Genomic DNA, 27132 nt, shown 5'->3' on the forward strand with positions numbered 1-27132 from the left:
ACTTCTTCAAAGAATGGTTCTTCAATTACAACACAGCATGGGTTAGATTCCTTCATTTCATGTGGAAATATATATTTCTGAAAATACCTTGTATTTATATATTTATTTTAATGTATCCAGACATCCAGTATAAAAGTATTGAGAGGTTTGGGGAATAGAGCCTTTAAAGTAATTTGTCAAATTTGTCGATAAATGTCGACTTTTCTGACAAAATGCATTTTTAATGTATCCTGGTTGACTACAAAGTTTTATGATTAATCACTTTAATCTCTTAAACTGACAGTCAAAAATAGGATTTTCCTCCTATAAGGACTGGCCCAATTTCAATACCCTTAAAGGTACTGTATTTTTACAATAATAATTATTACTATACAAATATAATAATTACAATAATTGTAATAGTAACAAGAATAGTAATAATAGTAACAATATTACTATAATAGTAACAATATTATTATTATGATTATTAGTACTGGTACTAGTATTGTTGTTACTATTATTAAAAAAAAAAAAAAAAAAAAAAAAAAAAAACACCAGCTATTATTATTATTAGTAGTAGTTGTAATAGTAGTAGTAGTAATAATAATAATAATAATAATAATAATAATAATAATAATAATAATAATAATAATAATAATACAGTTTACATAAATAATAAAAATCGACCCTTCAGGAAGTTAGTCTTACCACCGGAAGTCACTTTTGTCGGCAGCTTCACACTGCCAGGGCGAATTGTAGTTCTATTGAAGTGCAGACGTCACAAGCGCCCAGTAAAAGACTACAGTCCCCAGCTCGTATGTCATCCCTGCCCACTTATATACGTCAGAGCGCAAAATAAACGGGAGGGTTCGTCATTTAGTTTGGATGAAGAATTGAAGTAAACAACAACGACAGTGCGCTGTTAATTGTCTCTCATCTTCCACCGACGTGTTTAGTTACACTTTCGTCTCTCCATTTCAGCCCAAATCCTCAATTATTTTCCAAACGTTGTGCTTTGTTATAAAACACCCCTTAGTATCGGCATAGTACTCCACAGACCACACCAAACACAGCGATAAGATGTCCTGCTCAACGCTGTTAGATTTGTAAGTAGATTCTAGATACTAGCAGGGATATCATGGATATTGTGGGCGTTTTATTATTATTAACAATGATGATGAAATATTCTTGTTCCCAGTACTCCTGTAGTTGGGAACGATTGTACCTGAACCAGTAGAAGACCTATTCACCCCGGTCTGTTTACTTATATTGGGAGGGGGGATGCGTTGAAAATGAAGGGCTTTCCACTTCGTGTATATATATATATATATATATATATATATATGGTCTAAATATGTATCGTGTACAATTAATAATTTCTGCGTATGCATGACTATTTCAGTGATCACATGATCATTCCCACAGTTCGCTGGTTTCCTACGCATTTTTTGTTTAAAGACTGTAGCTTAATGCAATTAACAAGTTAAACCGCTTTGAATTATATTGGCACAAATTAAGTGCTGACAGGTTTGCTGTATACAATTGCCCAGGCCACCCTCCCCTGTGTGTGTGAGTGAATGTCTATCACGTTTGTCAATCTTTCAGTTATGCGTGACCAATATCACTCCCAGACAACACAATTTCAATAATACTAAAGTTGATCCAGAGATGGATTTTAATATTTCAAGTGAATGGTATTAAGGGTTCACATGTAAATCCATTTCTAGCTAAACATTCACTTTGATAAATTTAAACAATGTGGGGGAAGCAAATATATTATATTGAATTATTCTGTGCAATAAGTATACATATGTACTATATGCACCCTCTCTAGTAACACAGTCTAAATTATTTGCAATGACACGGCGATTAATTGAGCAATGCCTTTTGTTTAAAGAGCAATTCAGTTTAATTAATTAATCATGAATACATTTGTTTATTTCCCTTTATATTGACATATTCTGCATCTACAGTGGCTCTCAAAAGTATTCACCCTTGTGGACTTTCCCACATTTCATTGTGTTACAACATCAGGAGTTTTTGCTACTGATCAACACAGAACATGTCCATAATATCAAATTTAAAAATATAATCGTTCTAAATCATCTCCAAATACAAAACAGAAAATGCTTGAATGCATAAGTAATCACCCCCTCAATATTTGGTAGAGGCACCTTTGGCAGCAATTACAGCCATGAGTCTATGTGGATAAGTCTCTACCAGGTTTGCACATCTAGACACATCAATTTTTGCCCATTCTTCTTTTCAAAATTTCTCAAGCTCCATCAAGTTGGATGGGGACCTTAGTTGAAGAGCAATTTTCAACTCTTTCCAAATATTCTCAATTGGATTGAGGTCCAGGCAACTGGACCACTGCAGGATATTTACCTTTTTGTTTTTAAGCCACTCCAGTATGGCTTTGGCTGTATGTTTGGGGAATCTTCTCCCAAGTCCCAGGTGTCTTGCAGACTTCAGCAGGTTTTCTTCCAGGATTTCTCCATACTTTGCTGCATCCATTTTGCCATCTGTCTTTACAAGGTCCTGATGCAGAGAAGCATCCCCATAGCATGATGCTGCTGCCACCATGCTTCACAGTAGGGTTGGTGTTCTCAGAATGATGTGCAGTGTTAGGATTGCGCCAAACGCTTAGCGTTGAGGCCAAAATGCTCTATTTTGGACCCGGGACAACAAATGGAAATTGGGCTTCAAGACAGAAAACAGAAGACAATTCTTGACAGAGAATCGTCACAATCTGGAACAAACTCTCCAGTGATATGGTGGAAGGTGACAATTTGGGAACATTCAAAAATAGACTGGATAGGATCCTTGGATCACTTAGTTATTAATGGACACCAAACGAGCATTATGGGTCGAATGGCCTCCTCTCATTTGTAAACTTTTTTATGTTCTTATATTCATCAGACGATAGAATCTACCTCCACTTGGTCTCAAAGTCTCTCACATGCATTTTGGCAAACTCTAGCTGAGATTTGATGCAAGTTTTTTTCTCTCCCATAAAGGCCACCTTTGTGAAGCACCTGGGCTATTGTTGTAGTATGCACAGTGTCTCCCAGATCAGCTGTGGAAGACTAACTCATTTAGACTTGCCATAGGCCTCTTGGTGGCCTCCCTGACTAGTGCCCTTTTCGCCTGGTTATTCAGTTTTTGAGGGCGGCCTGATCTAGGCAGATTCACAGCCATATTCTCTCCATTTCTTAATAATGGACTGTACTGTGCTCCGGGGGATATTCAGTGCCTTTGAAATGTTCTTATATACTACCCCTGATTGGTGCTTTTGAAGAACCTTATTCTGGATTTGCATTGAATGTTCCTTCATTTTTGTTAAGTTACAACGCTTCAGTTGAAGCAATCCTTCGGGTCCCAGTGAATCAGGCACCCCAGTCAGCTCTTCCAGCAATAGTGAAGACTTTTCAGTTTCACACAGTCTTTTATACATCTACAAGCAGTATTTCAAAGGAGTTTTGAGGCCGTCCTGAAACTGGATTAAATCTTTTTGGCATGTGTCCGGGGCAGTTCCGAGACAAGGGAAGCAATAATTAATAAGGTATTCTTTATAATTAGTTCAAGCATGGAGGAGTTGATATCAAGTACACAGTACAAGACATGGTAAACAAAATTTCCTAAGGTTTTCTTTGTAATTAGTTCAGACATGGAAGCGCTGGTACCACTGATAAGAACATGTTACATATAATTTCGGTTCGTTACCCAAAGAATTTGCCACAGCAGCAGAAATTGTTTCCATCTGCCACACAGATAAGACTGAGCAGAGAAATCATAATAAGAGCAGAGAAATCCTAATAAGAACAAGTTTTAACTAGTAACTTACTGGAAAGTTTCTTATATTTTGTAACAGTTATACAATACATAGGGGGCAATTTTACCCCAACAATTTTCATGATGTAGTGTTTTAGGAATTGTACTAACCAGCTTTGGGACCTCCCAGAGACAGCTGTATTTAATCTGAAATTCTGTGACACACCTTAATATTTATTTATTTATTTATTAGCAGATGCCCTTATCCAGGGTGACTTATTAATTGCACAGAGGTGGACTCAATTCAACTAATTATGTAACTAATTACAGAACTTCTAAAGACAATTGGTTTCACCACAGCTCAATTAGGTGTGTCATAGCAAAGGGGGTAATTAACTATATATTTTCTGTTTGTAATTAATTTAGAACAATTTGCAGATAATTCTTTTCACTTTGACATTATGGAAATTGTTGATCAGTGGCAACTCCTGATAAAATCCATTCTGGTTTCATGTTGTAACACAATGAAATGTGGAAAAGTTCAATGGGGGTGAATCCTTATGAGAGCCACTGTAGATCTATATGATTCAAACACTAAAAAACAATACTTATAAAGTGTAAAGCAAGCTTTTGAAATGCATAATTTGGAAACAATTAGGAATGTAGGGAGACGCTGCACTGATAACCTTGAGAGAAGAACTGCAAAACCACATACTATATAAAATAAGATTACATTTGCTTTTGCTCCAGCTGAATTAAATAGATACCCTTGTTCTGATTTCCAAGAAAACTATGCTGCCTCCTCCACTTTCACATCAGAAATGTACAGGGGGAGTGGAAAGGCTGTGGTCTGGTTTTGGCATCAGTTCTAAGAGTTAGATTTGTTTCTGGAGCACAAATGGTGCTATACCGTGGATTTTACACTGATATTACTGTTTTAAAGAAGTGTAATAAGAAATAAAGGCTGTGGCCTGATTGCCATAGCACTTTATTTTGCTTGTCTTTCTAAAACCGGACCAACCAAACTGGTTCCATCCTACTACATTATAGGATCTGAGAGATGCTTAAGATTGAACATTCAGAGATGTTCTTGTCCAATCCTAGTGATTTAATCAAATTATGGAATGCATTATGTCATTCCTGGAGAAAGCATATACATTCATCCCATGTGTCCTCTCTGTAACAAAGAGTAAAATATCCCCGGTCTTCTACAATATGTATAAATTGTATATCAAGTGTATAATATCTGTATATATATATCCCTCCCTAGGTGCTTATGCTGTTTGGCAGAATATGCAGTGAAATACCACATTGATATTAAGACACTGCCACCCACGTTAAAGGACAGGCTGATACACATCATGAGCAGACATGGCACTGTTACTGACACGAACATTAGCCAGGTAAAGACTTCACAACATCTGAATGTGGGTTTATCAGGGGTTTGGAAGTGAGTGGATATCTTAGTAAAAACACTGATAGAGATTATAAAGTATTTAGAGCTGTGATTAAGGCCTGTGTAACAGGCACCCATCTTAGCTTCTTAGCTCAGGAGACTTGGAGTTTGTGATCTTGACATGATGTGGAGTTCACAAACCTGTGAATAAGCGTTTGCATACCAGCTTTGCCACCGTTGACTATACATGCATCTACAGGGCATGGATTGGGATAGTTAAGAATGTATAAATAAATAGTATAAAATGTCTTATGGTGAGAATTTGTATAATGTAAGGTCTGAGTGAATGCACTGTAACAGTTCTCTAAACAGATTTAACTGTTAATCAACAATCGTTTACATGTGTTGCTTATGCGGATAGTCTGTACTGTACTAGTCTGTACTGTCAAAATGAACTAGGAAAATGTCTATAGATTATATAGCTTGGTTGTTAACCAGTTTAAATGTGATTCCAGGTTTTACATCCTGGAATCCAGATATTAGACTTGCAGAACTGTAAAATATCCGACAGCACTCTCAAACAGCTCAGCAGTTGCCGGCAATTGAAGAAAATTTGCCTGAACTCCATGGAAGAAAACTGTTATAATATTTCTTCAGAAGGTAAGGGATACATTCCAGTTTTTGTCTTTCCTTTGTTCATTATTGTTTTGTAAGCCTGACAGCAAGGGAGAATTAAGTTTGACCTAAAAAAAGGAAAAGTATCAAAATGTTGGTGTTAACTTGTATTGTTTTGTTTTTATTATGCACTTAGGAATTACATACGTATAATTGTTTTCCCTTAAATTAATAATTTCTCTCAGTCCTAAATGCAGTTATATTTACATTACATTTCAGATTCAACTTTATATTGTGTTCTGTCTAGATATCCGAGCTCTCCCTTTTATTATTATTAATTTTGTATTTATTAACAGACCTTATCTAGGGTATTCATAATTCACAAAAATAAACAAGTCTGCCGTAAATGTTTAGGTACACAACCGCCAATGTACATAATAGCTTTTTCTTTAACATGTGGCTCTCTGTTGAAATTATTTGTGCCAGCTTTCTAAATAGAACCAGCTTGTGCACCAACTAATGCCCTACAGGCTACTGCCGAGTGCCTGTGGCTTATTGCAGCTTTGACATCTTGCGGTTTTAGGTATTAAAGCCATCGCCCTCACATGCCCCTACTTGAGTGAGATCATGTTGTGGAGGTGCTGCAGTGTGACAGATGAGGGGATTCGTGCTCTGGCGCACAACTGTAAACTGCTGCAAATTGTCACGCTCAGTGGCTGCTCTGCTATCACTGATGCTGCCCTGCTGGCACTGGGGCAGAACTGCAGGCTCTTACGAGGCATCAGTTTCTCTGCCACACAGGTAATGAATGCGGTAGGGTAGGTGTCTAATTGGTGTGATACTATTGTGTATAGTGTCATGTCATTTTGTTTGGCACTGCAGTGTCACTGAATACATTCGGAACGGATTCTTATTCTTCCATTAATTGCCTGTTTTGCTTTTTAATAAACAATTCCATTCCCAATTTGGGGGACAAAATAACAAAACCATCCCACTTTGATTCCAGGTAACAGATGAGGGTGTTGTTGGACTAGCAACTGGAGTTTGCTCTCAGAGTTTAAAGGTACAATATTTTCTAAAATGGGGTTTCAACCAATATGTATAGATTAACTGCAATTTGAAATGCATTGTAAATTAAATTGATTGTTATGCTGCTGCTTCTTCTCGCTGGTGTCCAGGAGATACATATGGACCGCTGTCAGTTCCTGACGGATGAAGCTGTGGAGGCTCTCTTGACTCGCTGCCCTCAGATTAAAATCTTGCTCTTCCATGGCTGTCCACTGATAACAGGTGACCCTTCATCTTCTATATTTTACCTGTGTGTTAGACAGAGTAGCCAAATGGCCTCCATTGCTGCTCCTCAGATGCACTACATCTATTATTCTGAAGTTGTTAATTAAATCAGATATCTATAATCATGTTATGCTGTGTGCCTTGCTATGCAAATTTTTCCCCACTTAAATACACGTGATGCTTCAGTCTTCCTTTTGTGTTTACAGATCGTTCCAGAGAAGCACTCCAGCACCTTGTGGGGCCAGACAAAATTCACCAGGTGACCTGGAGTGTGTACTGATTACACAGCCATTGTCACTGAGGAAGATTATTTATTTCACAAATAGACTAAGCTATGACATTCCACACTGTAGTACTGCATTATGTTGATTAAAGTGAACTAGAAAATGTATAGCATGTTAATTTTCACTTGGTAATAGTATTAAGCACTCTACCTGGATAAGATCTCGGCAGACTACGTGTTCATGGGGTGATTTGTGTTCTAGGTTCTGAAATGCTTGCAAACTTAAAAAATAAACAACCCCCCCTCCCCCACTAAAGATAGATAGATAATTGAAAGGACAAAAAGCAAACGGTTACAATCATTTGAATGATCAACCAGGTATAGCCAAGTGATTGTAAGAATTGCTAAGCCACTGTTAATTTGCCATGGTCATGCGGTACAAGGCAAGGTTTGTGCTAGGGGTCACAGACATGCATGTTTATTTTCCACTTTCAAAGTGTATTGTTTTATGTGAGCAAATACAACCCATAGGATGTGTGGAATATCAGGCTTATTCATCCTGTGAACAGAGGCAAGCAGCAGCTACACACATGAACCACTCACAAGTGAACATGTGCACCCACTTGTATAATGCTTATAGTCTAGAAAGAGAGATTATTTGTATTAACTCCTGTAATAACAGTATGACACCCAGTTGTTATTTCTTGTAGTTACAGGAAACAACTGTGACACCTAATGACCGTACAGGTATATAAAAATATATTTTGTTCCTGATCCATTTAAAGGTCTAATTGCTTGTTCTCTGAAATTAAAGCTTTTCATTACTGTTATATTTGAACAGACATGTCCATTTCATGCTTAAAGTTCATTTCAAATTCTTGGGAATAAAACTAATAAAGTACAGGATAACACTGTATATACTGATATCTATGGTATCATGTATCTTCAATATAAAATCTTCTCTCTCCTCCAAGTACTGACACAACTCCGGTGAACCATTACTGTATCTGGACTAATGTCACAGATTACTTGTTTCTGCACAGATTTTATAGCATGATACACACACTGGAAAATACCATATACCATAGATAGGCAGCATTGTGTAGTAGTGTTTAGGGCTGGGTGGGGCAGTTCTGTTGTACCCTTGAGCAAAATACTTCACTTAGATTGCTCCAGTAAAATACCCAGCTGTATAAATGGGTACAAATGTAAGTCGGCTGAATAAGAGCGTCTGCTAAATGACAAATAATGTAATGTACATTATCGACTATTTCTTTTTAATATTAATATTTCTGTTTTGCTAAGGATCTAGAATAAACCTGAAGCATGAAATGGACGTGAATGTTCAAACATAATGGTATGGAATAGCACTTTTATATCCGAGCAATTAGACCTGTAAAGAATTTAAATGTAGTATATGCTAAATCGGTTTATAACATGTCTCACTGTACTGTGGAGTAGTCTTGTCAAATTAACAAACATTACAGTTTTATAGGGTTTACATTTTCCGTTTAGTTCATATGTTGTAAATGCCCTACCCTGTAAATTGTTGATGTTTTTCTATGCTTCTGTAATCTTACATTTAAATTCACGGTTTTCTATGCATATTAATTTTAAAAATTGTGAAGGATAAAGAGAATAAAGCAGAATGTTATTTCCGTTAAAGTGAGGTCTGTGTTTTTATTGGACCTACAACAGCTGGAATGAAAATTGCCAAAATCGAACCCCAACTGTGGGAGCCGTCTTTGACTAAGGAATGGGAAGCATCATATAGAGAACTATAAATCTGTCCAGGGTTCCCACGGGTCCTTAAAATCCTTTTGTTTTTGAAAATAGACAAATAGACATGGGTCATTGAAAGTGCTTGAATTTATATATTTTGTGCAAGAATATAAATGGAAACTCTTGAATTTTTTTTTACTTACACATTCAAGCCTCTCTTTTTAATTGTTGTCTGTGAGCTTCTGTAAAGCCTGCTATATTTTCACAGTGGAAATTTAATTAATACAAAACTACATCTCGGGCTGGTAGTGCCACACAGTGCTCACTGTAAGTCCATAGTTATCCTCTTTGACTGAGTCAGGCAGCTCATAGTCTGCAAGCTTGAGCAGCTGCTGTCTGATACTGTGACTCTCAAACTGAGTCCTGCCTGGGTCCCCGATTAGGACCCGTGTGCCACGAGTCCTGATGCAGTCTCTGAGCCAGGAGTGCAGACTGTCCGCAAGCGTCTCATCGTAAACCATGTCTCCAAGCAGGATAAGATCCCAGCTATCCGGCTCCTTCCCAATCAAGTTCGCGGTGACAGCCGCGATGGGCTGCAGACCGTTCAGTTCACAATTCAACTTGGTGGCAATAGCTGCAACTGGAGAGGAAAGTTATATGGAGACTAAATCAATCTTATGTTTATACACTACCCAACATGCCACTTCTCCAGTCATGTGAGAAGCAGCGTGGACACAATACATATCTGGTAACATGAAAAAGTGCTGTGTATGATTGGTTTTGTAAAGCATTCTGATTCAGTATGTTATTACCACATTCACTGATAGTTTTGAAGGTTTACCAGCTCAGCCCATATTAAAACAAGTACAGTTACAAACACTATAAGTATCACCTTACTTGTAGGCTACTTATAGTGTACCTATGCTTAAAGTGTATTTAATTGTACATCTTTTTAAATTGGGGCTACTTTTAGTTTTGTACATGACATCTATTGTTAAAAGACTCCTATTAGATCAAATATACCAGGGTCTATATCGTTGGCCACTACCAGTGAAGCGCCAGCCAGTCTAGCAGCAATCGCTGAGGCGGCGCATCCGCATCCCAGATCCAACACCTTCTGGCCATGAGAGACCGCCGGCTCATCTAGCAGGTACCTGACAAAAGCAATAAAACCGTGAGCAGGTTGAATGCTAAAAACGTGAGACACAATCTAAAGAGCTTCAAGATAATAGTGTTTAAAAATCAATCAAACACCACCTGGCCAAAGCTTGTCCCCCGGGCCAGTAAATAGCCCAGTACGGGTCGGTGAAGGGCCACAGCTCCGGTCTTGCGTGCCAGAAGCGGCAGGTCGGGGTGAACAGTCTCAGCTGTATCTCTGGGGTCATGTGGTCTTCCTTCACCACTTCTGTGTTTTCAATAATAAACCGCTCAATTTCTCCTGCTTCACAACTCGAATGATATGGACGTTTCTCCGTCTTGGTACGGGTACGTATCTTGGGTAAAACCACCCGTTTACATCTGGCTAGCAGCAGCATGTCTAGCTCTGAAGTGCAAACGAGTTTATTTACGTTAATGAATTTTGAGTATGGGGACCATGCGACACACTGCAGATCTCTTCCGGTTATCTCATAAATATAAATACTGTCAATCTATCATATTAAGACTTGACTATAGTAGTACTATAACACAATTTACAAAATATATAGTTATACTATTATAACAGCTTTAATCTGACTGTCCAAAGACCTCAAAATCTAAGCTCCCATGGTTCACCTCCACTGCCGTTCCTCTCTCCTGTAACCCACAGAAGTTGGTTCTGCTTAATAAAGGTTCCTATCTTATAAAACGTATTTTCCCATATATAGCAGACTAGGTAATAACAACTTAAAATCGTTCTTTCACTTTTGATTTTTGTTAAGTAGTTTTAAATCAGAATTTAAAACAAATCTCTACTACACCGTCCATATAAAGAAACGTGTACTTTTGTATTGGGCTCCTGCAGGATCCTCAACCACAACATAATAAATTCAAGCACTACAACACCAGGTGGCAACATAGTACTGATCTAGTTGTAAAATGGACATTTTTTACATGAATTATATCTAAGACTGAACATCGCTGTCTTCAGATACGCACGAAAGTTAATAATGCATGAAGGAATAAGCTAATAAGTTCATATTTGGATGTTATGGGGCAGCAGTGTGGGGTAGTGGTTAGGGCTCTGGATTCTGGAGGAGAGGGTTTTGAGCTCCAATCCCCAGGTGGGGGTTAATACTGTTGAGCAAGGTACTTTACCTAGATTGCTCCAGTAAATGCCCAGCTGTATAAATGGGTACACATGTAAAAATAATGTAATGCGTTGTAACAATTGTAAGTCACCCTGGCTAAGGGTGTCTGCTAAGAAATCGGGTAATAATGTTATCTTCAAACAAATGCTGAAATTAGAAAATTGTTAGCTACGTTTTCTGACAAGGGGGGAGGAAAGCTGTTAATTGAGTGGATTGCACAAATGCAATACATTATGTGTTTGCATCATAAAATTAAGACTGCAATGCAAACATACCTTTTAGTAGTACACACATAGGCTAAGTTCCCGCTGTTGCCCCGGGTAGGAGGTCTGACGGTAGCAGCGCACTTCTGCTAGAGCTGTCCAGAGTGCTGAGCACATGGACACAATATATTACATTTCAGCTGCAAGGACTGTAGCGCCATGAATTATTCACACCCTGAAACAATACTCTTCTTTAGGCACAGATACTACAGTTGACAGAAGTCTCACGATGACAGGGTTTTGTCCAAGAGCTGCTTTCATCCAGTGTGATACAGTAATGATAATAATACTGCTATATATGTGTCCAGATAAGCTACATGATTATTGATTCGGACAAATCAATATAGAACTGCACCACTTTTTTATCATCGAGCATAATCAAACACTTTGAGCATTTCATAAACATTGGGCATTTAGTTGAATCGTTTCATATATTGTGTCAACATACAGGACTGCACACAGCACCACTGAACAACATCTGAATTGCATAATCGAACTGCCCTTAGCGTCTTTTACTGCAGTACGTACCGCAGTTATTTGCACATGGGATCACACCTCAAGGGCAAGAGTGCTCCTGACTGCAATGACATGCTGACAATATCCGTGTTTTGCAGAGATGTCAAAGCAAAGGGAGCCTTCAAATGTACAAGTGATTACGCAATGCTGTTGCACATGCTATGGGCAGAAACACTTGTGTAAAGCAAGCTGTCTTCTGCAAGGCTGCGATTTTAAATCAGACTAATTCTACACTGCTTTTCCCTGAGGCCTTACTAGCATTTAAAATGATAACTTTATTTAATATTCATAAAATGGATATTAATTAAGCGCTATTGACCGTGCACTCCACTGAATGTGAATGTGTGTTGTTGTGGCTTGGTATTGTGGTTAATAGATTCGCAAAGAGAAGTGGAGACAGAAATTGAAGTGTACGTTTTGTATTCAAATAACGAAAAGCTTGCAGTCTCACAATCTGCCTCTTTATTAAACTCAATCAAAACACACCGAAAGACAAAGCAACGAGGCACAGTTTAACCAGGCATTTTTATGACACTAAATAGTTACCCGTCTTTGCTGCAAATCGTTTAAATAACGCCAACGTATCAATTAGTTAGGGATCAGTTCAAATTAAAAAAAAAAACGTGGATGGAGTCCCACTGATTTAAACAAATAAGAAACTATTACATCAAGTGTTGTTTTGAGAAGATGTCGTTTTTGGCAAATCTTTCAGATAATCTTAAGTAATGTCGTACTATACACTCTAAAAATGGAAGGTTCTTTAGTGGTTCTATTTAGAACCTTTGGGTTCTTTGTGAGAACGGAGAGGTCCGTCGTCAACACAAGGGATCATTTAAGAACCCCTTTTAATCATGATCACGGTTTATTTAAGATACATTTACGGTTCTTTAAGGATCCTTGTTTGAAAGCAACCTCGGTAAAAGGTTCTACTAAGAACGTTTAAGGGTTCCTCCACAGAACCAACCCTAAAAGATTCGTATTGGAACCTTTACTTCTTAACAGTGTATTTCTGCCCCTCTGTACATGTATTTAACGCGGCTATTAATTGAACAAAACATACCCAGTAAGTAAGTCCTAATTTGATGGTGCCAATACATCCCCCCTTTAAGTTCACACATGCAGATATGGAGGCACAACAGATCACATTTATGTCGATTAGTTTCTCTGAACTCGAAGGTCGAGGCATCTCCAATCCCGTTGAAATAATGCGATTCGTGTTTGAAACGGTTTGACAGTGTAAAAATGCTAAGAAAATGTAACATCAAGAATGGTGGTTGTTGGACATGTGTTGATATGTGGTCAAACGAAGAATTACAATTGGGGGTTTAACCCATGAAAGGTAAACGAAAGTGGGGGTGTTCAGTCCTTACTTTCTGTTACGACGGGCCGGTGGAACAATATCGAATTACTGATCACGGTCGGTATGAAACCACACAGACGGGAATTACATCGAAATAGTGTGTAATTTTCGTTCATTTTCTGTCCCTGTTGTTTTGGCACTACCTTTGCAGAATGTACCCGCCAATGTGTGTACAGTACGAAGCGCACTGATTTTGAATAGCCCGCCCCAGAGAGGCCATTGGCTCCGCGCCGGTCCCAGCATGCAGCCGCGGCTCAGTCGCGCTATAGCCCCGGTGCTGCGGGCAGAGCTGCTCAGTCTGCGCTGTCGCCGCGGTGCGTTGCGGTAACGACATCGGGCGATTCCGCGGAGAAACCCGATCTGTAGCATTGCTGGTTTTGTGCGTTTTAAACGAGCAGGAGACGTTTGTTTGCTTCAGAAGACCACTACCACAAAGTTTCTCGTCAATTGCGCTGTTGGGTATGGAGATCTCACGGTGGGAATAGAGGTGCTGGTGCTGGAGGGGGGCGGGCAGGCTGAAATCTCGACCCACAATGAGTGTGAGCACCCCGGGCTCCGCCACGGCGCCCTGCCGCTTCGCCCACTACTTCGTCATTTGCGGGATCGACACGGAGACGGGGCTGGAGCCGGACGACTTGGCCGGTAAGGATGATTTGAATTGCTGTAGTTTTCTCTTCCTTCAATACGTGCTAAAAACTGGATGTGGACAAAAGCTATATATGGATGTGTTATGTAGACTTTCAACAAGTGATCAACTTTGCTTTTCTGTGAATGCTGTCCGTTTAATTCGTCTGTAAATGTAGCCTTTTGCGTATTGTTGCGGGCTTATATCAATTAGTGTCCGATAATAACGGGAACTTGCACCGTTAATTTATGTGAAACTTTTATTTGAAAGAAAAGCCGTGTGAAAAATCTTTCGTTTTTGAGAATGCAAAATATAACCCATGAACCGTATTTTCTGCACGTCATCTTTGTACTATTTGTCTTTTTTACAACACATGGTTATTGATAGTTTAAGTCCATCTACGGGAACAATAGTCTTGACAGCTACACAGCCTGTGTGGGAGAAGTCACGTTGGCCTTAATTAGAAGAACATGTCCTGTGAATTACATTGATTTGATCTGTTTACATATTTTACTTATGAAATCTGAGTAGTAGCCAGTTTATTCATTACAGTCGTCTCTGTATATGATTATGGTCTGAGAAGCTAAAGGAAAGTATCGGTTTAATCAGTGGAAAAACAACAGTTTGCAAATTCATCAATAAGCAATGGGGGGGGGAAATGTTCCTTTTAAAGTATAATCTGCATTGCTGATTTGATGTACACAAGCACATTAAGAGTATCTTTGTATTATTATTGTTACTCTGGTGGGCTCGGTCTTTAGCAGTCTGATCTGCTACAGACTTATGTCACTTCATAATCCTTTTTAAACAATTCTGCTGGTTTTCACCTGTTCTTGGATTAAAAGCATCGTTTTCTCTCTCTCTCTCTCTGTACTTGCGTTTTGCTGTAGCAATTATGCTGCATTAAACATCCCATTACACAAAAAATAACCCATTACCAGCGCGTTTTGCAGGAATAATTGAATTGGGGGGTGGGGGACTGTTTTGATACTGCTTTAATTTTTGTATTGACTGAGTAAATTCAAGATGTTATCTTTTCACTTTGAAGTGTACTGTTTGCCAATGGTCTGTCCCCCAGAGAATGTCAGACAAGATTTCAAAATACACACAGATAATGCCTATTCATTTTGGACTCCACTTTTATTTTGTATATATTGTATTTGTTTTTCCTCCTGTACAGAGAACATTAGGAAAGATTTAAATAAGTGGCTAATGTCTAAATGTGGCCAACACATCAAAATCATAGGAGACCACAGAGTTTGAGGAGCTGCTTCAGGGGACTAACAAGATAAAAGTGTTAAACTGTTTATCTTGTGAAAGGGTTTTGCTTTAGCTATAACAGTGACAGCCCTCTGTTAATGAGTATGTAATGTTATTTCAATCTCCACGTGTCTTACTAGAAGTGCACAAAGGTTACAATTCTGTAATATTGTGCATGCAACTACTTTGTGTACTCTTGAACCTTTTTCTATGTTATGCAATTTCACATGGCAGCTAATATATACAGGTTTAGGATCCTAAGCTAGAAATGTTATTCTGTGATTTTCAGTTGAATGTTGTTCATTTTAACTATACTTATTGATTTTGTATATTTTCAGAGTTAGTTGAACACTGATTTAGCCTGAAGACTTCAAATAACATTGTTTCAATTAAAATTAAGGTTGTGAGAACTTTCAACTGTAGAATTGAGAACTGCATATTTTTTTTTTTAAATCATAAGTGATATCTAGATGAGTTGACATGGTCATTTTTTCTTTTAAGAATGATTCTGACAAGCGCTAATCTAATGTGCCATGTGTCCCTCATGGTAGTTGACGAGGAGGCCTGTGATTCTGTTTTGCATGAAGGTGAACCACTGCCATTTATCTTGCACATCTACACACTTACCCCTTTGCATTTATGGCCTGGCTGGAGTTGGGTTTTAAAGTAAAACTAGAGTTCTTCAATCTGAAGATAGTTGGTAACTGGTACTAGTGGCTGCCATTTAGAATTCTGGACAGCCAGATGCTCTTTTATGAAGGCTTGTCATTATTTTAATTTGACCGCTTTTACATATTTTGAGATTACAGCATCGTTACAGTTGTTTGAATTGGCCAGATATGAATTATTGCACTGGAAAATTGGATACCTCAGAATTCGAATGAGCATGCAATGCACTTGACATCTGTCATGTGACCTTTAAGTTAATTACCGTACACTTGAGACTTAAATGAGTTGCTGTAATGTTGAAGATTGGCAAACAGCTAACTAAAATCATATATCTATCTTGCCCTTTACTAAAACAAACTGAGAATTATTCTTTCTTTGCTTCCAATCTACTCAACTTGCCACTTCAATCTCCACATGAGCCAGGCCAAGGTACAAAGACATGCTCCTCTTTTCTTACTGCAATCCCAGCAAGCCAACAAAAGTGCTTAGTCACTTTCCTTACTGAAAACTGTAGGCCTCCAACACATGGCTCACTCTAGTCTAAACCAAGGATCCACCCCACCATCTCCATCCAACCCAGATGCCCAAACACAAATCGCTATTGGAACAGCCTGGATTTAATCCAAGCAGAATTTTGAACCAATTCTGGAGCCTGATCTGAGGAGGAACAAGCTGAATGAATCACTAGAGAATCCCTATATTTTGAACTTGTTTTTATTTTTTGTTATCAACCCTTTGAAGAAACTGATTAGGGCATATGTGGAAGGACAGAGAATGCTCTTCTCAGATCCCTTCTTTACTTCTGCATTATTTTCTTTGTTTGCCACTTGATGATGACGAAGTTATTTAACACTTGTGGTCTTTGCCTGGGATTCACACGTCTGCCAGAATTCTGGGATAGATTTGACACAACCGCAGTGACCATAGAAGCTCCAGGATTGTTTTGCGTAATGTTATGCATTATTAAACAATCTTTTCATGCATGATTCTCAATGTTATGGGTTTTCCAGGGTCTTATTCTCCGTGTAAGTTTAGCATAAAAATATGGAGGTTTGAGGAAGAAATAGTCTTGCATATTGTGTCGTGCTGTAGTAGTATGCTGAATAATTGGCGTGTCTGTGGCAGTTGTGTATGAAAACCTGCTGATTGTGCTCTGAGTGGAGAAATTAATATTTTTTTCAAAGCATCTCAAGTGCTTGAATGTCACTGTGGCAGCTTGCAAGATGACATTTCAAACATGAGTAATGGGATGACTTTGTGATAGACGTGGTTTAATTCAGCATTCGAAGTAAAGGTGAGCTGCTGCATTTCAGCAATGACTGCTACCAGCCTTGTTTTAATGGCCTGTGCATTTTCTCATAGGGGTCACTATTTCGGTTTGTTGTGCTGATGTTAAGGGGATAGTGGAAAATACTGTGTAGGCTGGGAATTGTGTTGATGGGCTTCCCCCTCCTCCCACACACACACACACACACACACACACGCACACTTGCAGTAACAATGGAAATAGCTCATGCGAAGGGATATCTTATCCAGTGTGCATAAAATATTCAGCGGTTTGCTAGATAAAGCATAGTTAATTGGGAATAAATATTTGCATAATTCCTAATCGTGCAATGCAAACAGGGGCGCACACAGTAAGACTAATTTCTAGGTCATGTAAATTAGATTTTTTCTGTTGCCCACAAGTTTATTTTAGGGCCGGATGCTTTTCTTTGGCAGCGCTTTTTTTGGTATTTTTTATTTTATTAAAGCGGCAGGTGTAGTTCTTAGGATGTGATTTTTAATGGGATTTGCTCAAATATACAAATAATTAAATGAAAGTAAGATAAATAACACCTTCAGCTATTGTCTCCTTTTTTTAGGGACTATTTTTCATGGACTATTTCAGGAAACACTTTTCTTCTTAGGAAGGAGTGCTTAAAGGTCTCCCGCCGACCCAATTTTCCCTCCTTTATATCGATGTTAACAGCGTTTGTATTAAGATGCAGTAATCTTTTTTTTTTTTTTCCCTCTTCAGTTGTAAACTGTGTGATGTCAGTAGGTACTAAAACAGATTGTGTATTCCTATTCAAATTAAACCCTCATATTAGGATGGTGTTTGTCATGGGAATGAATCCTAGTCATGACAACCAACTCGTGATTTGTACTTGAGAAAATGCATGTTGCCTACCATTTGCTGGCTGAGTCAGTGTGGAGAAACTGATCTTAATGAGCGAATGAGCCACCTGTTTTACCAACCAGCGTGGAGGGTTTGGGAGAATTAGCCCTTTTTTCCATTCAAAACCCTTTTCACACTGTTCATTGCTGTGGTGCTGAAAACCAAAATAATTTACAATTCAAAGGCATCAAATTGCATAGTCATTCGTGAGGGGTCACCTAAATAGCATCTAGTCTGTGCACACATGCATGCGTTGTGCTCATTTCTTTAAATGATTACAAGTTAAAAAAAAAAAAAACGGTGCAGGGGTTTGGGCAGACAGTCTTGTCACATGCAGCAGATTAATCCCACACACCATAACCGCAATCTTTTTTTTTTTTTTTTTCCCTTCTGTTGCTTAGCAGATTTCAGATGAAAGTCTCCTTTTCAGTATCTCACACCCTGTTGTTTCAGGGCAGCTTTTTCCCCCCTTTCAAAGAGCCAATTGTTTTGAAAGAGGTCTGGTTTCCTGTAGGAATTCAATGGCTCTGGGTGTGAGTTTATCACAGCTCAAAGTTTCAGAAAGACTTGGGCTTTTTAATTATTGTTTTATAACCATTCCCTGCTGAGAATCACATACTAAAAATACCTTGCAGATCTTTGTACTGTAAGATATTATTGCAGTAATCATTCCATTGTGAATGTGCCTGCTGTGTACTTGTCACATGTTTGAAACCGGTAGTGTTATTTAATCAGGAACCTAGTAACCAGTGCTCCGACTTCAGTCTTGGCTGAAATCTGATAATAGGCTTTTAAAAAATAATACTCGGAGCACTTTTGTTTATGGTTTGTTTTGAAAGAAACTATATAGCTTCTGCATTATGTGCACATTTTTCTTCTTTATAATGTGCGCTCAGCCACTTAAATGCATAAGAGCAATGTGGCTGGAATGTTAAGTAAGAGTATTACAGCCCTTTGCCCAGTGTTTCAGGTCATCCACCGCTCTCCAGCAAAAGAATCGCAACACTTAAGGGTGAACCCAGCACCGCTCCCCAGCCTGGGCTTCTGTGCGCAGGCAGCTGACCTCACGTCATGGTATTCTCGGCACAGCTTGTTGCTGCAGAGAAATGGCTTGGAGCCGGGGCTGTGTTTGTTGCTTTGTTCCAGCATCTGACCGGTGTGCGCTGACGTCAGCCTGCCATTAACGGGAGCTGCTGAGAGAAAAGCACTCTGGTGTCCTGTCCTCTGCAGGCTTTCTCCTTCAGGGCTGGAGAACATCCTGCCCATTTACATGTCCATTTTATTTTATGTTTTAAGCAAGCATCTGCCTTAGACAGGGAGTTGATCTAGTATTGTGAAATTCCCTGGGGGGGGGGAAAAAATCTCTAAGATGTTCAGTAGAGCATTTTTTTTTTTTAATTAAAGCTTAATGGGTGTCTTGACTAAATCCAATGATTAATTAAGTACTTAAAACATTTACTTCATTACCTAATGAAAATAAAGCCTCCTGTCAATAATATGATGACTCAAGTGAAGGGGGGGTAAATAAGCCTTACTACTGTACCCACAGTCAAGTGTGATGAAATGTGAGATCCAGGGTTTCTATTTTTAGCCGCAGCGTGGCAACCCCCTCAGCTGGGAGAAGGCTGTAGGTTTTTTTTTTTTTTCTCTTCTGAACTGCAGTTCTGCTGGTAGAGATTTTCATGGCCCATTTATTATTAATGCACCCAGATGTTGAACACAATTCTGTTGAGGTGTGCCCTGCCTGTGAGCTCGACACATTGTGCTTCTGTTTGCTTTCCTGCTCTCAGCGCTTGACATTTGAATCTGGCTTTCCTTGTCCTAAAAGCACAGAAAGCCAGCCCTACAGTTCTGCTTTCTGCGTCTTTATTAAGAGTACTGTTAATTGATAATTTGTCTTATTTTTATAACCCTCCCAACCCACTGGGAGTTTACTTCTTCAAGCGAATGTTTGTTTATGCTGAGGGAGACCTGCACAGTTACCTCCCATTTTTACACGCATGCAAAACACTGGCTTTGCTGCGTTGCTTTTCAGAGGTTGGGGTAAAGCAGTTGTTGAGGTCAGTGATTCTCAGCTGACTCTGTAGGCCACAGGTTACTGACTTTGTTTGTGACAGACAAAAGGGATTTGTAGGACTTGCCATCTGCTTCTAGAAGCCAGCCTGGAAGTTGAAACAATGTGTATGCAAATATCATACATGACCCTTTGGCCAGCTTGGGAACTGCTGCCTTTTTTTATTTTAGGTGGGAGGCAGGGCGAGGAGTATAAAGCCTATGTTTCAAAGAACAGACTCCTAGGCATTGTGGGTAATGGGCTCATAAATGACAGTGGGCTTCTGCTCTATCTAGGGATTTAATGAGGTGGGCTGTTCTTAAAATGCATCTCAACGGTTTAACCTTAGGGAATTGGTATTAAATGTGGCTCTTTGGCAAAACAAAGACTTTGTCTTGTCTAAACTAATATCAAACGATTGTGCTCGTTGGTTTCCTTAGTTTTCTTTGGAGTTCCAGAAGGGTTATTAGGTGACAGAGGCCAGGGATATGTGTTTTTCATTTAATTTTACTCTGAGCCCATAACTGAAATGAAATTATGTGATTGGGATTTCCAAGCAGTCTCTAAACTTACTAACATTTTACAAATTGCCTTTGCCCACCATTCTTGCTGAACACGTGCATGTTTGATTGCTAAGTGACATAACTTGAATGGATGAATTGGCAGGACCAGAAAGCATAACTAATGCAGACCTCTGTGAAGGCTTGCCACAGTGTATTCAGACAGTTCTTTTAAAAGCTGCGTCAAACAGATTTTGGTTGTCATTGTCTGTAGCCATCACCTGATTTCACTCTTTAAGGGAATCTTTTGAGGTTGAACTGCTGGGCAACCCAAAATAAAGAAGTAAACAAATCGATAAGTGAAATGAATGGTTTATCATTGCTGTGTACAAAGGCATTTATAGCATTGCTTAATACTGTTTTGTTAGAAGCTTGGTGTTTGATTTGGCCTTATCTCTTGTGTTCAGACATGGCATTTCTTACGAGATGAAAGGTGGCTACATTTTGTGTTAATCTTTCATGACCTTTCCGAAGGTCACTGTCATTTTGGCAATAGTGCTGTAGGGATTGTGGTACCTTTGTTTACTTGAATATAATATGACCTGGGGAACCACCCACAGATTAAAATTTAAGAGCTGAAATCAAACTCAAGCTGCAGACATACTGAAGTGCTACCAATTCTCCCAAGAGGATGACTGACACGTTTGTCTGAAAGCAGGTGCTGTTTGTAGTGTGAATATACTGTTCTTGGATAGGTCAATGGGGGGGGTTGTAACCCAACAAAGTACTAAACCATCCTGTCTGATCTGAATCTTATAACCTTTATTTTTACATATAATTAGAAAGTGTAATTTATATTGGGTGGAATTATCTTAGGCAGATTTATAAAAGCTCATTGCGGAAGGTTTCAGATGGCTGACATTGCCTGTTTGCCATCAGTAAAGTGTGAAATAGCTTGCCGAGTGTTACAGGTCATGCTGTGGGAATATTTTTGCTTCCCACTCCACCTTCTGGTCCTGTAGATATCCGCTGTGCAAAGACCGGAGTATAATCCATGACGCATATGTACAACTAAACCATATTTCTACCAACTCTAGCATGGTAGAGTGAGTCCTTGAAATTGTCCATAGTTGAAAGATTATTGATGATCAAATTTATTAGCAGATGCTCTTACCATGGTTTGTCACAAAATATATCCATTTCACCGAAACATCTTCAGAAAGAGCATTGTGTACTATGCAATATTTTAATTGAAGGAATGTAAACAAAAGTCTGGTATAAAATAGTACCAGCTTCTATTTAGGGTAGTTTTAAGTGTACGTGGACAGGTGCAAATAGATATACCAGAGCAGTCTCTTCAAATTTTGAACCTTTAAAGAACCTTTTATTACCATTCCAGTGGTTCCCTCTCTTGTCCTAAGCAATGCAGTGAAAGGAAATATGTTGACAACATACTCAACTCACATGTGTGTCTGCGCATCATGATAAAGATGATGTCATGGCAGTTTGCCACGTTGCTTTACTGTTCAGTGCTAGTGAGTGGTGATGGGCAATCTTAAAGGTGACCTCTGGTAGTAGTCATGTGTATTTCTAAATAAACGCATACATTAGTCTAAGTTCAGAATTAATCCAAGGCAAAGTAAATTGCTACTTCTTTGTATGAAACTTTAATAAACGTTAATAAATTAAAGGCTATATATGGTTATAATCATTGTAAACATAGCCCTCATTAAAGTATATATTAACTTGATGTATTTTATTCATGTATGCATTTGTTTCTTTCAAGTAAAAGATAAAAAATAAATAGTGTTCAATCAGTCAGGCTTCTTTCTTCAGCTGAATGTTCTAAGTCATATGGGTAATTCTGTGAAATGTATAGACCTTTCCCTACTTGGCTAGAAGACATTTATGTAGATTAAAATGACTCCCTTGAAGGAGCCTGAGTGCTTTGATTTTTATTTGAGATTTAATTCCTCCCTCTGGCTTCATCCATGTGGAAATGTCAGCCCACTCTCCACTTGCCTCTGTTGCATGTCCATAAAGCAACAAAAATGTATTTTAAGTGTAAATTATTTCCTCCTTGAATGGGTTTCCTTTGGGATGAAAAGAAACCGCTATGCTTATCCTTCACTTTAATGCTTTTAAGACTGGTCTGTTTGGATGCAGGCTTCAGAGATCGACAACGCTGGAGAATGAGGTAGGTTTCGTTGTGTGGGAGGTCAGTTTCAATCGGCTCTATATGCTTATTAAACCTACCCTGCAGGATAAAGCTGCCATTTACTGGTACAGTAACATCTTACTATGTACACAACATTCTCCCTTCTCCATTCTAGGATATACATACAGAAATAAAGGGGTATTGTCTGAAACAAACCATTTACCGAAAAGTTCTCTCTGTGCAGGGAACTAACATTTGAGAACCAGTTTTTAGCAAATGTGCTAAAAGGTTTCTCATTTTAATATTGGACGATTTTTGTTTGTAACTGGATTCTAAAGGGGTAGCAGTCAAAACATTTTATGCAATTATTTCCATCCAGACCACTATCATTGTTTACAATTAATTACCAGCTTTTAAGATGGAATAGTTAGTGTGAAATCTGAGTGGATTAATGCATCTCAGGACTCGGCCTGAGACCAACTAAATTAATGTTTTGCTGGTCAGAAAACCAAAACAAAATGCATTTAAAAAAAAAAAAAAAAAAGGAAAAAGTTCTCCCTGCTACAGAACTAGCCAGGACAATTGGCAGAAACTTCACTTAAGGGGACTAATCATAATGTTGCCAGCAGTGTTATGTCACTCTGTAGTATATCACTTTATGTAACAATCTGAGATTTTCATCCTTGTAATTAGGGACCGACAGATGTATTGGAGCATCGATACGATCGGCCTATATTGGCCTTTTTCGTATTGCAGTACGTTTAACATCTGTATTAAATAAGTTACACTTTCGAGTGCATTTTAAAATACATTTTTTTAAACAAATGCAGCTGTGTTGTGCTGTGCTGCCTGCATTATAATGTGATCTTGTTTTATAAGCAGTATTGAGCACTGAGGAGGACTTGTGAACACATGAAAACTGACAGAAATGTGATTTTTAATTTGTGTTTTATGCCGAGTGGTATATGAATAGATTTTTACCTTCTCTTGTAATTAGAAATGAGGCTTTCAAGCATTGAAGTAAAATTCTAGTGTATATTGTTTAAAGATTAAATGTTGTATATCCATTCCAGTATACCATACAAAGGTGTATATTTATGTATAGTAAAACATTCAGAATTATGCTGTTAGGCTATTCAGCCCAGTGTAGGTGTTTCTTGTTCTGAGTCATAGTCTTCAGAGTTCCGCAGATGAGGTGCCAGGTCAATGTCTGAGATGACAAAGTGTTTTAAAGGTTAAGATCCTTTGATAATCTGAACTTTGTTCTCTGACAGGACTTATCTGCAAAGCTTTGTCAGCACAAAGTAACCCAATATAAATCCTTGCACACAGACCACAACAAGATAAAACTATGTACTTTTTAATATTGTTTGCATAGTTTCAAAGGTATGAATTATTGTTTCCACAACCCTGCAAAATATGGTGTAACAGCATTTTATAATTTTGTCCATGTAGATCTGACAAGTTGTTTTTTTTTTCCCCTCTTTGAATGCGTTTTGTCATACAGATCTGACATTTGCAAATGTTACATCTTGTCATGCACATGTAATAACCATTTTGAATATAATGACAGCTTGCCAAATACTTTTGGGGAGATCTCTTTATTGGCAGGACCACACATGTCTATTATTAAAGGTGACCAAGAACAATTTGAAAAGTCTGTATGTTGGTTGCAACTACAAGGCACATGACAAGCATGCTTGTTTTAATTTGTGTACATCTCTTGCATGTCTGCATGTTTTTTTCACTTAAGTAATTGAGAATGCTTTGTGTCCACAGTCGTTTCAGCTTTCAGCCAGTTCCTTCCAGCCCCTTATCCTAGTATGCATGCCACTGCAGAGCACTATTGTCAGAACTGTGGAGCAGGGGAGGACAAATCTCTATGTATAATAGTCACGGGCTACCAAAAGGTAAACTATTTCCTTTTAACGCTCCAATAAATACTTTGTAGATGGATCTAATTTCAAGCTGGTAAAAGGTTCAGAACAGAAACGCACAAACACTCCCAAGTACATAAACTATAAATGTTTTTTGTTTTGTTGAAACATTCCACATTTAAATTGTCATAAACTTGACAACAACTTACCCCTGACAGAAAAATTATAAATCAAGTGAAAGTAATATGTTATGCCTAGATAGAAATGCCTGTGTATTGCTTGGTCTGTGTTTTCAAAACAAATTCTATTGTTTTGTAACTTTAATTGTAACACAAAATAAGTGCTTTAAGTCTTTATTTTCAATCAGACAGAGGTCCATGCAGGGTTCCCTGTCAAATTTGTTGCAAACGAGAGCCGGTGGGGGAGTGGCAAGTTTTGTTTTTCTTAATTTCTTTCAATGTTCACTAATTTGTTTTGCCAACCAATTGAAATATGGAAACTCTGGGTTCATGTATATTCAAAAAGTACCCAATGTCATTTCAGCAATTATGAGGCTGTCATAAAGAACAGTAGACCTAGTAGTAGCTCATAAATTAATACAATTCGGCATAGTTTTATTTCTGATGTATTGGGCTCAGGTCGGTGTTCATAAGTTAACGACTCTCATCCAGAAAGAGGAATGCTCTCCTTCTCAATGTCAGCACTCATCTCTACATAGACTACTTACAGTTACCCTACAGTTAATACATCACGTTACTGCAAACTTTCCCTTCCCACCTACGCAATACAAAGACTGCGAGCAATCTTCAAAAAACAGATACCATGGCAGAGTTTACCTGTTTTGACATTACAGATGCAGTGCCCCTCTCCCTCTGGGGGGTTTACATGGTTTTAGTTTATTGCACTCGAGATGAGCTGCTGCTTACCGACATCATGCAAATTTATAGCAAAGGTGGGAATTAGTATGTAAATTAAATCTACATTCAGCTCTCGCGATGTTTTAGTAGGAACAGAACAGGTTTACATGCGCAAAAACAATACTCGAGACACTGGCTGTATTCAAAACCGCATAATTCACATACTGTATACGAGCATTTCAACATTACTGAAGTGTTATGTAGTATGTGTAGTATGCAGTTTCGAATACAGCCACTGACATGATCGAATCCATAGCTGTCATGTGACAGCTTGTTCAAATTTGATTTTTATGTCACTGATGGAGGAGCGAGCCATGAATATCAATGTTTTATTACAACACGATGTACACTACACTACTGAACAGTGCACAACAATATAGAACGCATAGTGATACAAGGGGAGGAAAAAATAAGAAAAAGCTTTCCACATTGCATTAACCTGAAATGCACCATTGCTAACCATGAAATGTCCCTCAGCAATTTACTTACTTTACCTTGAAACCTACGAATAATCTGACCCAGGAATTTTCAAGTTTCACTTAAGGTGGCCATTGAATGATATATACATACACGATTGTGTCCCTAGCATTTGCACGTGTTTTACTCTTTAAGTCATGTACTGGAGTATTTGGGATTGACACTTTTTTTTTTTTTTTTTTTTTTTAGCCACAAAACTGATTCTCCTGATTTTGCAAGCGAGTCATCGATTTCATGAGTTACAAAAAAACATTGCATGTAAATGTGGCATTGGAGTAAATGTATGTGTGTATATATTGTTGTGATCTGGGACTGGGGGGGGTCATGTGGGGTATGTGTATATGTGTAAGGATTAAGTTCCCGTTATGGTTATGTAACTTTGGGGTTTAGTTACTTCCGGGAGTCAGGGGTTGGCCCCCCGTGGGAACACATGGGGCTCCGTGATTGGGGGAGCCAGTCACAGGTTGCAAACTAATAAATGGTGGTGCCCCGGTTCCCACGGGAGAGTTAGAGAGAGCAAGAGCTCGAGTCAGACTCCCTCTTGCATGCAGCTGTGTTCATAAATTGTTCATAAACTGAACAGGCCTATGTGCATGCTGGTAGACAGTTGCATAGGACTCTAGCCCTTTGTCTCTAGAGCTTGACCAATCCTTTCTCTGCGTACATCGTACCATTTAATCAAAATAAAATCACAACCTCTTTGTGTGCAGTTTATAATCGATATAATCATAGTACAAAAAACAAGTCTTGCATATTCTATGTCACACTCAATTATACCACCACAACTGCCCTTTTTCTTTTCTATTATAAAAAACTTGACTATTACAGAACAAGATTTATCTACTCCTGAGAGATTTAAAAAGGGCATTCTGTTCACGTCAGTCATTTTAAGGCAGTCATTTTTAAATTGGACTTGCATATTACTTTGAAAAAGAAAGTCAGTGACTCAAAATGTCAGTTTAATGGTAATGCAACAGTATCAAAGTTCAAAATAAGGATTTTGAAC

General features: G+C 38.4%; 3 protein-coding genes across 15 annotated transcripts in view; 2 read left to right on the plus strand and 1 right to left on the minus strand.

Moving 5' to 3' along the window:
* The first annotated feature begins 851 nt into the window (after positions 1–851).
* On the plus strand, positions 852–8945 carry amn1 (antagonist of mitotic exit network 1 homolog (S. cerevisiae)). Its single transcript, XM_066705270.1, has 7 exons — positions 852–1085; positions 5024–5156; positions 5665–5809; positions 6348–6565; positions 6771–6827; positions 6943–7054; positions 7264–8945. The coding sequence occupies exons 1-7, from the start codon at positions 1060–1062 to the stop codon at positions 7335–7337; spliced, it is 765 nt and encodes a 254-aa protein (XP_066561367.1). The 5' UTR covers positions 852–1059; the 3' UTR covers positions 7338–8945.
* A 186-nt stretch (positions 8946–9131) lies between these two features.
* etfbkmt (electron transfer flavoprotein subunit beta lysine methyltransferase) lies at positions 9132–10989 on the minus strand. Its single transcript, XM_066705271.1, has 3 exons — positions 10260–10989; positions 10026–10156; positions 9132–9642 (listed from the first exon to the last, which is right to left on the minus strand). Exons 1-3 carry the CDS (start codon positions 10535–10537, stop codon positions 9293–9295), a joined length of 759 nt encoding a protein of 252 aa, XP_066561368.1. The 5' UTR covers positions 10538–10989; the 3' UTR covers positions 9132–9292.
* A 2549-nt stretch (positions 10990–13538) lies between these two features.
* The window catches only part of dennd5b (DENN/MADD domain containing 5B), a 99639-nt gene continuing 86045 nt past the window's right edge, over positions 13539–27132 (plus strand). For 5 of the 13 annotated variants that reach the window (XM_066705272.1, XM_066705274.1, XM_066705281.1 and 2 more), the window contains exon 1: positions 13540–14071. In XM_066705272.1, the coding sequence (XP_066561369.1) occupies positions 13963–14071 (109 nt within the window). In that variant the 5' untranslated portion in view covers positions 13540–13962. Of the gene's footprint in view, positions 14072–27132 lie in introns of all 13 variants that reach the window. The other 8 variants (XM_066705280.1, XM_066705279.1, XM_066705283.1 and 5 more) reach the window with 3 other exon arrangements.

This window comes from Amia ocellicauda, chromosome 5, assembly GCF_036373705.1.
Source record: "Amia ocellicauda isolate fAmiCal2 chromosome 5, fAmiCal2.hap1, whole genome shotgun sequence".
NCBI lineage: Eukaryota > Metazoa > Chordata > Actinopteri > Amiiformes > Amiidae > Amia > Amia ocellicauda.